The following is an 11,806-nucleotide window of genomic DNA, read 5'->3' as shown; positions in this document are numbered from 1 at the left end:
ATGTTAACATTTGAAAGACTAATTAGAATAAAATAGGTTCACATTTTATATATATGTAAAAATGATTAACAATTTTTAAAAATTTTATGTAATTCGTTGCAGCTTTGTAATAAACTTTATAATAAATAAGTTCATTCAATTTTCTAATTAATATAATTTTTACAAATTCTTTAATTTAATAAATTATTTTTCTAAAACTTTCTAATTAAAATTTTAATTTTAGCGGCTAAACTATTAAGGTTGGCTATTTCTGGCGATTTTTTATTTTAGCTGTGGCGATTTTAGAGACCATGTTGTTGGCAACCCTGCAGTAAGCTTACTGCCTAGGCAAATAGATGAATCTGAACGATTTCGATGTGCATTCGTCTAATTGCCGGCAGTAAGCTTACAGCCTAGGAAGTAGGCTTACTGCCGGATTCTTCTATTTGCCTACGACATATATAGCCAACCACCTAAGCTTGGGACTTTTGGCCGCAAGGGGGCAGACTTTCAAAGGAAAGAGCGATTTGCATTACGTGCGTACTCTTAGTTTCTCTCTGATAGAATTAAATACAGAAATTCACTTAAAGTCCATAAAATTAAGCTTTAAAACGTTCAATTGGTTTCTGGTTTCTTACACTTCGTCGAATTGGTTGTTCAATTGTCGGTTCTTCGGTGGGTGGTGACAATTTATTATTTGTCGGTTCAAGAATTTCTTGAAGTTCTTCGTCTTCGCTTGACTCTTCGAAATCGTCCGTTTCCTCGCCGTTTTCTAAAGATGCTTGTATCCACAATTTTAATTGACTCGTATGTGCGGTTGCAGCGTATCTGCGTTTTCGATTATTAATCTTGAGGGCGGCTACTCCGTAAGTGTCACTCGGTTAGATTCGTGTAATGACTAACGGCCCACGATAACGTTTTTGGAATTTAGTTGATTTGCCAGTAGCGATAATAGTGTCCTTCATTGCCACAATATCGCCTACATTGTAAATGACGCTTTTAATCGATTTTTATCAAAGCGTTGTTTATAATTTTCTTGCTCTTCGACAATTTTCTTTCGAGCTTCTTCTTGAAGTAATTCTGGGTTAGTGTAGCGTTCGTCGTTTTCTGCAGTCATTGATCGAATTTCTCTTTCATCGAGTCTATTGAAGTAACCATAGAGCATTTCGAAAGGGCTCAGTCCTGTCGTCTAGTTTGATGATGCGTTGAGATCTCACTGAATTTTTTTAAGACGTAAGTCCCAATCTCTACCTTCTGGATGTTGAATGTTCGCTTGCATCGCTGGGATCAGAGTTGCATTTGTCATTTCAACCATGCCGTTGGCTTGGGGATGACGTGGTGAATTGAGGGTATGTTGAATTCCATGTTTCGAACAAAATTCTCTGAAAAGATCAGATGTGAAACAGGTTCCACGATCTGTCACGAATCGGATTGGTGCTCCAAAATTCAAAATAAAATCTTCAAGGACTCGTACTACGTTGATTGCTTTCATATTCTTTACTGCTTGAATCACTGAATAACGCGTGAAGTTATCGGTCGCGACAAATACGTATTTATTGTCTCGCGGTGTCGTCACAAAAGGTCCTTCATGATCCAAATGTACTAATGCAAAAGGAAGTTTGGCAGGTGGAATCGGGTGTAACGTTCCTGCTTGTCGACCGGTTTTTGCTTTAATTAAAAGGCAATGTAAACAACTGCGAATATGAAACTTTAAATACCGTCTCATGTTCGGAAAGAAATAATATTCGCGAATTTTCGATAAAGTTCTTTCAAGTCCGGCATGACTTTGTAACCCGTGAAATCTCACAGCAATGCTCTTGCGCATCTTTTCGGGAATCATATATAACAATTTTTTTCCTTCACGTTTATATAAAATTCCACTTTCACAAATATAATCTCTCACATGGTTTTCTCGTTGTTCGTTCGTTCACTAATCGGTTTTAATAAGATTTCGCGTTTTCGTTTTAAATTTTTATCACTATATTGATACATAATAATCTCGTCGTCAACATTTACTATTGAAAATATTCCTCGTAATCTGTCTTCACTGTCACATTCGTCTTCTTCGGGTTCGATTGGAGCTCGGCTCAAGGCATTGACGTGTGCCATTTTGTCTCCTGCGCGATGTTCGATGTCAAAATTGAATTCACTCAGCAGATTCGATTATCTGATAATCTGTGGATTCTTAGTTTTCTGCGTGCTTAAAAACATCAATGCTTGGCAAACAGTCACAATTTTGAAATGAATATTAACCAACATCGATCGAAATCGAGAAACAGCCCATATGATTGCGAGTAATTCCAATTTACTGGAATGATAATTTTTCTCCGCTTCATTTGTACGTTCAGTTTTTGCGTGAGGGTCGAATATTTGTAGAACTGGTTTCCAAGATAAACGTTGTTTCAGATCGATGAAAGCTTCTTCACATTTTTCCGTCCATACGAATGAATTTTTTCTCTTTCAGTAGCGCGTACAACGGACCTACAACTTCGGCGAATCTGTAGACAAATATTCTCAGGAATCCTGTTAGTCCAAGGAATCGGCGTAGACTATGGATGTCAGTTGGAGTCGGGTAATCGACAATCCCTTTTATCATCGAGCTGGTTGGTTCAATCTTTCCTTGTAAAATCATAAATCCGAGATATTTTACTTCTTTCTTAAGAAAAGCACATTTCGCAAGATTAAATGTTAAATTTGCGTTTAACAAAGCTTCCAACACTAAAATAAGTTTCTGTCGAAGGTCGATCTAGTTTGTTCCAGCAATAAGTATATCGTCCAAGTAAAATATGATGCAATGATCTCTCAATGGTTCTAACACTTTTTTCATTAACTTAGAAAAGTAGAATGGTGCATTCATTAATCCGAAGATCATTCTCGTGAATTCACCAGTCTCGTCCGGAGTTATGTATGCCGTTTTTTGTCTGTCCTCTTTGGCTATTGGCACTTGGAGATAACTATTGGCAAGATCGTGTGACGATAATGAAGTGAAATCAAAATATTATTATTTAATTGTTTTTAAAATTTGCGTTTTATTCGACGCACGAAATTTGTTGTACGCTCCTGAGTGCCGATTGTGCGCGTGCGCTCAGCCTACGACCAATAGCGAGCGAGTATGTCTCTCCACCGAGATCTTCTCCCTCCAACAACGCACCGAACCGAGGACCCCGAATGCACGGTCCGAGATCTTCACTTCTCGAAGCGGTGTCACCGCAGTAGGAGCTCTCGAAGTGGTATCACCACGATGAGAGAAAAGTGGTATTACCACAAGCGGTATTACCGCAGAGGGCTAAAGAGGTGTTACTTCTGGTCCTGTAGCACTCTCTCCCGCGAAACTGTCGGTACCGTTGTCGGAAGTCATCGTCGTTCGAAATGTCGTTTTATTGTATTGTAACTCGTCGCGTTACTATACAAAAGTCCACGTTCGCTTAATTTTATCGTTCATCGTTTTGTAACTCGCCGCGTTACATTTCTTTACGAAAATCCGCGTTCGCACGTTATTGTAACTTAAACTAATCGTCGACGTCGTCGAAATCACAGTTATCGCTCGAAATTCACGTGTTTTGTTGTTTTGTTAATATTCGCGATATTTACGTTTACGTCGTTCTTCTCGTCTCCGCGTAGACGAGTTTAGTCAATTCTTTGTACTTTTATTTGTGTTTTGTAAATATATTTTTGAAATTCGATTCTGTAATTAAAATGTTAAAATTATTTAAACGAACCCTGACCGACGAGCAATCCAAACAATTAACATTCATTACAATCGAGTGTAATAAATATCTTTGCGTTACACAACAGTGACAGCTGATCGTCAAGGTTGGGTAATGGGAAATGAATCCTTTCGGTTTGACTGTTTAGTTTGCGGGTATCAAGAACAGCACGTGGCAAACCATTTGCTTTCTTCACTAGAATCACTTTGTTCGGGTATTTCGAGTCGGTATCGGTAACAATGTTTGCTTCGCGGAATTCTTGAAAAATTGATTTTAATGTTTTTCGTTCTTTGTCACTTGCCCGGAATGGTTTTGATAAAACACTGATTGGCTACCCGGTTTTTCTGTGATTTTCATTTCGATTAAATTCGTGTATCCTAATTCAAAATGATTTTTCGAGATAATATTTCGGAATTTACTCAAAATGTTTAACAAGTCCTGAACTTCCTCTTTGTTGTCGCACTCGGAAACATTTATGTCCTCCAATGTCACAGGTTCTCGTTCAAGGACACTATTTACTTGTGGTAATTTGGAAATTTCTCCTCTGGTGATGCATTCTCCTTGTTTGAATTCCTTTGTCGATTGATTCATATTTAGAATTGGGATAGTATGATCGATCCTGTTACTAATAACGTTTACAAAATTAATAGAATTTTGTCAGAAGCACTAACACTACCGGAAATAATAATGTCTTCTTGTATGTCAATTATATAGTTTTGCGGATTTTTAGAAAATATCAATTGGTTATTTTCTTTACGATATTTCATTCGCGGATTTTCCGTATACGTTTGCCCGATTAAAATATCAAGATTCTGTGCGTCATCTAGAACTACACGGAGACCGATATTTTCCACTAATACACCATCAACTGCAACATTCGCGTAAACAATTCCTGGTGAACTGGTTTTAAAATTTTGGGAACCGAAACTCTGAAAAATTACCGCATCTTTTACCATATCAAAACCTTGCGATTGATGAATCTCGATTGGTATTAAAATAATGCACTTCGGGTTTTCTATTCGGGTCAATTACCGCACAATGTCTCTGGGTATGGCCTTTGCCTTTGCACTTCACACAATACAATTCTCGACGCGGATCTGGACAATCTCTAGAAATATGACCAAATTTCGAGCAATTGTAGCACTTTAATTCTCCCGTGTCACTTTTTAATAGGGGACGGCGATCAGGGTTTCGATTTTCTAATCCTTGTTTTGGTTTCACTTTTAAGGGTTTCACTGGTGTCGAGGAACTCGACTGTTTCTTGGTGACGTTGGTTTCCTTAGTATTTCGAATTCTTTCCGTGCGTTGACTTGAGATTCTTCCCAGATTTATTAAATCGTGGACTAGGTCGTCTATATCACTGTGTTTTTTTGATGCTAGAGATGAACAAAGGTCTCGTGACCAAAGCCCAATCAACACTTGTTCTTTCACATCTTCGAAGACTAAATTAATGTCGCAGCACAATTTTACTTTTTCATAAAAATAGGCAGTCGTCGATTCTTCCTTACGTTGGGATCTCTCTGACATTTTCTTCCATCTAGTCGTTTTATTTTCCGACTTTACGAATGTCTTCTTGAAAAAACATTTAAATTTGTCCCAAGAACTTTTTTTTCGGCTCTTGTCTTGTACCAAAAAAGGCTCCTCCTTTCAAGTGTTTTCTCGCTGTTTCCAGAGTAAAACTGTCCAGCCAATTGTGGAGTTGTTTCATGCTGACAAGATTTCGCATCCACTCGCTCGCTGAAATACTTCCGCTTTCTCCATCAAAATCAATAATATTTCGACTTAAATCTGGCATAATGTGATACGAAAGTGCCGCTGCTGCGTTACCTGGAAAATTATTTACTTGTATATCGGCAAATTTTTGTATAACTGAATGAAACATCGCGTCTCTTTCGCGATTTTATCTAATTAATAAATTAATAACTTCCGTTGAGTTTAAAATGTCACCCATTCCGTTGTTTAAAAATAATCCTCCGTTTGGGTCTCGATCACTGCGGTTGGTTTGACCATTATTGTTTTCGTAATTACTTTTCGGTGTGTCTTGAATCTTTGGTTCGCCGGTCTGCTTATTGTTTTTACCGTCTCTTGTGTGACCATTATCATCCTCCTCATTCTCGCTTGTAGTTAAATAATCGTCATGATCTTTGTTTTCGTCCTGTTCCGCACTATTCCCATCATCGTTGTCGGCCATGTTTGTTTTCGTACTCGTTTCACGTTCCGTTCAAGGTCGTTCACTTCTAAATTGTTAAAGAATTTCTCTAAATTTAGCAAAAAGAAATACTAGAATTTCGGGTAGGGTTATAACGTCATGAAACAAACTGATTAAAATGTTTAATTTGATTTAATTGAAGAATAATGTTAATTTAAGAGTTGAAAATATAAACTTTAGAATAGCAAAATAAAATAATGTCAATAATTAGATCAACAAATTTCTGAATCTTATATCGCATACGCACGTTTTACCGATCAATCTTTTTCGTCACAACGCTCAAGACGAACTCAACTTATATCCGATCGTCTATTCACACACTTCTGATTTATCGTTAAACAGGAAATTGATATATTTTCGCGCCTAAAATTTAAATCCTTAACAAATGTAAAATAAGTTTTTTTTCAAAACCCTTCTAGTTTACAATATTCTAAGTATAAATTTGGAATGAAATCTACTTTATTACTTAAATTTAAACAAAATAATTTAACAAATATTTATCCTGTCTTATGAAATAGGTGTCAAAAAGTAAATAGTCAATAGTATTATACACTTAAAAGATTAAATAAATTACCATTTTTGTCAAGTTTAGTAACAACAATATTTCGATTTTAATATTGGTAACTGAACTTTTTATGACATAAACTTTCTATCGTTTATTTCATTTATGATATTAATTGCTTCAAAGCAATATGAATTCATTAACCCCTGTTTTGAAAACTCTACCATTTGAATACTTATTATTGTAAAAAAATTGTTTAATATTCTGTCAAAATTAAAGAATAAGTTTCCATACTTGAAAATTCCGTACATCTCCCGCACTAAAATTTTTGTATTGTTTTTTAAATTATTTATTTATAATATTATAATAAAAAAGTCTTCTTCACGCTATACGTAAAATTAAAAAATACAATCGTATTCTGCATACATTATTGAGTAAGAAGCAATTGAGAAAAAAATGGCCCGCTAATAGAAATAACAATATTAAATTATTTTTGTCGACGTGTAAGTCGTTTTGATGGTGTTCACTGCCATCGCAGCGCAGACAAACATTCAAAGAAACAAAAGAACCTCAAATTTAAACTTGATGTATAACGCGAAAACAGCGCATCGGCAGCGAACACCATCAAAACGACTTACACGGCGACAAAAATAAATTCAGTGTTTCATAAGCGAAAGTTTCATTAATTTCATGAAACATTGAAGAACCAATAATTAAGCTTTATTTGCACATGCGCAGTTGTCAGTTTAGGTTAGATAATCTCCAGAATTTTTAGGTTAGTTCGAAACAATTTAATGAAAGTTTTTTGTTTACATCCGAAAACACGAGAGTAGTTATGTTAATATTAACTAAAAATTACCTGAAATATTGCCTCTAACAAATGACTTAAAATTAAATTATTAATATTTTTTTTAATTATTTATTTTATTTATAAAAATTAAAGAAAGATATTATCTAAAGTAAGTAATAATACTTCATATTTTTGACAACAATGATATGCGTTAATTAAACTTTCTTGCATTGAATTTGAAATTTTCCGCTTATAACTTGAAACTTTGAAATGTTTCATGAGGCAATGAAACTGTCATGAAACATTTCATTTTTCAAAGTTTCATGAAAGTTCACAACCCTAGCCCATAGCGCCGCTACTGACAGTCTAAAATAAAAAAACAAAATTTATTCCTTAGTATACAAACCTAACTTAATATCTTAGCGATAGTAGATTAAAAAATATTAATATGGACGGAAGTTATGCCATTATTTCAAAAATTCGGAAATTGGAAATTTTTAGTTTTTTAATAGGGGAGAGTGGGGCAAACCGGACCCCTCTCAATATTTCCGAAATGGCGAAATTGGAAAAAGTTTTGTTTACAAATTTAAAACAACCATGTTTAGTATACCTTATTTTTTCAATCTGACAGTTTCAGCTTGCGTTTGTGCGACGAAGGGAGCAAAAGTTTTTTTTTTAGTTTTTTTCTACACTTTTACGAATTTTTTCTTAAGGGAATTCTGAGAAAATCATGTAATGTTTCCAAATATTAGGTCTTAGGTTTTGAAAGTACACACCTCTGGAATATTTACCACCAAAAACTTTGATGAATTTGCAAAGCGTTTCTTTTTGACAAACATTTATTCTTAAAATGGGCCTGTGGGGAAACCGGCCATAGGATATTTCCATTGAATTAAAGTTTCATAAAAATTATTTATAAATAAAATGTTTCCTTCATTAAAATATTTACTTACAATGAAAAATAATTGTCTTCCAATAAGAATTGGACCCTTTAATATTGTTTCTCTGATAATGACAAACATTTTTATTTTTTTATTTAAAAAAATATTTATTTAATTAAAATTCAATCCCGTATTATTATTTTCATTACTACAACCATTGTTTACAAGATTCTTTATGTTTTTTATTATTGTAGATTATGTACATGCAATATTATAAATAAAAAACTAAACGGTCCGGTTTACCCCAGGGGGTGGGGCAAACCGGACCGTTTGCAAAATTTTTTAAAGTCAACACATCAACTAGACAATAAAAGATAAAGTATAGGTGTCTGTGGGAAAAAGTTGCACAATTAAATGATCTTTCAAACAAGCCATCGAAAAATGAAATCGGTTGATTTGTTTAGTCACAAGAGTCAAAAAACCGTTAGGGGGTCCGGTTTGCCCCACTCTCCCCTATACTTTAGTGAATTGTACTCAAACTTGGTACAGGGTTAATTTTAGTGTTTCTTATTAAGATTAAATCGTCAGAATAATAAAATTTTGAATAACAAATAAAAAATGTTAGATTTAAATATTGAAAGATTCAAAAATTAAAAGTTTAAAAATTGAAATTTTTTTGTAATAAATTTTTATACGGTTGTATTTCTTGGGTCAACAATAAAAAATTGTTGTTAAAATCATAAGTTTACTTTCTTAAAAGAATTCTATTATGTCAGAATATTAACAATATCCATATTAATAATATGAGACTTTTGTCAGTATATTGCACAGAATTCAAAATTGCTATTATATTATATTAATTAATGATCAAAAAATGAAAAACTCAAATTTCATTCTGATGACTAAATTCTAATAAAAAACACTAAAATTAACCCTATATCAAATTTGAGTAAAATTGATGACAATAATTATTTGAAAACATTAATTATGAATTTTTTAAATTTTGAAAATATAGCATAATGTTCGTTCACATTAATAACTTTTACTTTACTATAGCTACACTGAAAAAAAGTTATATGATTCAAGTAATTATAATTATTTGAAAAATAGTATCTTATTTAAAAAGTTTTTATTTCGATCTAATAAGAATTTATTTCCTTTAAATAATTTTAATTAATTGAATCAAATAAATCTTAATTGAATTAATTTAATAATTAATTGATTCTAATCAATCAATTTATTTAACACAAATAATGAGTTATTTAAAAACATTATTTATGTCACTCAGTTAATTGGATATTTGACATAAATAAAAATTATTTTAATCAAATAAATAACTTACACCAGCATACAAAAAAAATTTGGATTACCTGGACTGCCATGTGGTAGGTTTTTTTCCTTAAGGTGTATCTAAAGAGAAAAACATTGTCTGACCTAAAAGATAGTTCGTGTTCTCTTTTTACTGGCTTGGTGGGGGGGTGAAGTTTGAGAAACTGATTTTTATGGGAATTTACTTAATTTCTATAAATAAAGCTGAATTTTTGCTTCTTCTGAATGTTTTTTTGAATTCAGTGACTTTAATAACATAAGAATTGAATATATAAAAAAATGTCGGGTTCAAAATGGCGGATCTAAAATGGTGGATTAAAAAAAATTGTTCAGATTTCCTTTAAACTTTTTACTCGGGGGTTTTTGAGGTCGCTGATTACAAATCTGACATAAGATTTTCAAAATGTCAAATCCAAAATGGCGGACGAAATTTTCAAAAATTCCTCGTATTTACTTAAAACTCGTTACACGGGGGTTTTCGGGATCGCTGATTACGAATATGATGTCAGTTTTTAAAAATTCAACATGGCGGTTCCAATATAGCGGACAAAAAAGAACAGATTTTCTCTTTTTCTCTTCTTTGAAGTTTTAGTCTCTGGTATATCTCTTTTTAGCGTCCAACAATAGTCTGACAACATACAGTGCCGCTTAATAACTTTTGCCTACCCTACAGCGATTGAAGGCTTTACAAAAAGTTTTGTATTTTGTTTATTATTAAAGATAAAAAGCTCAAAAAGGTATCTTTTTAAAGCTCTTTTCCTGAGCTTTAACACTGTATAAAATAAAAATTAAAAAAATTAATTTGTTAATGTTTAAAAAATGTTATTGCAACATAAAGTTTTTCCTTTTTTTCGTTTTTTTTAAAGTGATACAGTTTTATAGGAAATGGTCGCATTTTAATCCAACACATATTTTCTGAAAGCTAGTTTTATCACCTTTAAAATGCATTTTTAAAAATTTTTGTACGATAATTTTTAAGAAAAATATGATTTTTTGTTTAAAAAATTAGCCATTTTTTTCAATAGTTGATAACTCAAAAACGGTTACTTTAGGAAAAAATTTTTAAAAACATAAAATGTTCCTTTTTGTGTGCAGAATTATAGAAAAAATATTTAAAAAAATTTTTTTTTTTAATTTTTTTGAAAATTTTTATTTTTTTTTATTTTTTATATTTTTATGTTTTAATTGTAGAAACTTGCTTTTTACACTCACTACAACAAGCAAGAAAATTTTTCATCGTATTTATTTAATTTTTTTCAATAATTTTAACTCACCAATCATTTAAATAACTTTTGATATAATACTTATTTAATATATTGTTTGTAAACGGATTAAAGGTTCTTAATTACTTTGACGATTGTCATCATAATGTCAGTCTTGTGACAATTGTCAAAAGTTAGTGTAAAAAGCGAGTTTCTACAATTAAAACAAAAATATAAAAAATGAAAAAAAAATTTTTTTTTTAATTTTTAATATTTTTTTCTAATTCTGCACACAAAAAGGAACAATTTATGTTATAAAAAATTTTTTCCTAAAGTAACCGTTTTTGAGTTATCAACTATTTAAAAAAATGGCTAATTTTTAAACAAATCAGATTTTTCTTAAAAATTATCGTATAAAAATTTTAAAAAATGTATTTTAAAGGTTATAAAACTAGCTTTCAGAAAATATGTGTTGGATTAAAATGCAACCATTTCCTATAAAACTGTATCACTTAAAAAAAACGAAAATAAACGAAAAATTTTATGGTGCAATAACATTTTTTAAACATTAACAAAATACAAAACTTTTTGTAAAGCCTTCAATCGCTGTAGGGTGGGCAAAAGTTATTGAGCGGCACTGTATTCTTACCCCATTTCCCTTGTTAGGGTTTCTCTATATCCTTTAAATCTTGGTGAAATCTCTCGCCTTGTTCCTCGCTGAAATCACCAAGATTTTTAGGAAATTCATCTAAATGTGAATCTAAAAAGTGAATTTTATAACTTATTAAACATCCCAGCTTTTTAAAATTCTCTACCATTTTTTCTACAATTTCTCTATATCTGTGGCTTTCTTTATTTCCTCGAAATTCCAAGCAAACTTCTTTAAAACTTGTCCAGGCTGCTTTTTCTTTAAGCTTCATCGTTTATACAAATTTTTTGTCATATAAAAACTTACGTATCTGAGGCCCATCGAACACGCCTTCTTTTATTTTAGCGTCAGACAGTTTCGGAAACTTCTTCGACAAATAATCAAAACATTTACCATTTTTGTCCAAGGCTTTCTCAACCTGACCAACCGTTGTTACTGAGGTATCCCTCCTCTGCATCGTAATCTACTTTCCTACTTTTGCCATGAAGTCATAATTTTTACCTAGAAACTTAGCCGAGAATTCGTTGCCCGCCTTCACCACGGAGAGGTGCCCTAGTC

General features: G+C 32.3%; 2 protein-coding genes across 2 annotated transcripts in view; one reads left to right on the top strand and one right to left on the bottom strand.

The window, feature by feature from the left end:
* Positions 1-364: 364 nt before the first annotated feature.
* Positions 365-11,806, top strand: part of LOC122502398 (CUGBP Elav-like family member 4) — an 829,562-nt gene continuing 818,120 nt past the window's right edge. Inside the window, exon 1 of the mRNA XM_043612426.1 lies at positions 365-515. The gene's annotated coding sequence lies outside the window, so the exon portion shown is untranslated. The remainder of the gene's footprint in view (positions 516-11,806) is intronic.
* LOC122502409 lies at positions 4,644-5,213 on the bottom strand. The gene has a single exon (XM_043612441.1). The coding sequence runs from the start codon at positions 5,211-5,213 to the stop codon at positions 4,644-4,646; it is 570 nt and encodes a 189-aa protein (XP_043468376.1).

The sequence above is a fragment of the Leptopilina heterotoma genome, unplaced genomic scaffold (assembly GCF_015476425.1).
Source record: "Leptopilina heterotoma isolate Lh14 unplaced genomic scaffold, ASM1547642v1 Lhet_228, whole genome shotgun sequence".
NCBI lineage: Eukaryota > Metazoa > Arthropoda > Insecta > Hymenoptera > Figitidae > Leptopilina > Leptopilina heterotoma.
Note: the sequence above shows the minus strand (reverse complement) of the source record. Positions and strands in the feature narration are given on the sequence as shown.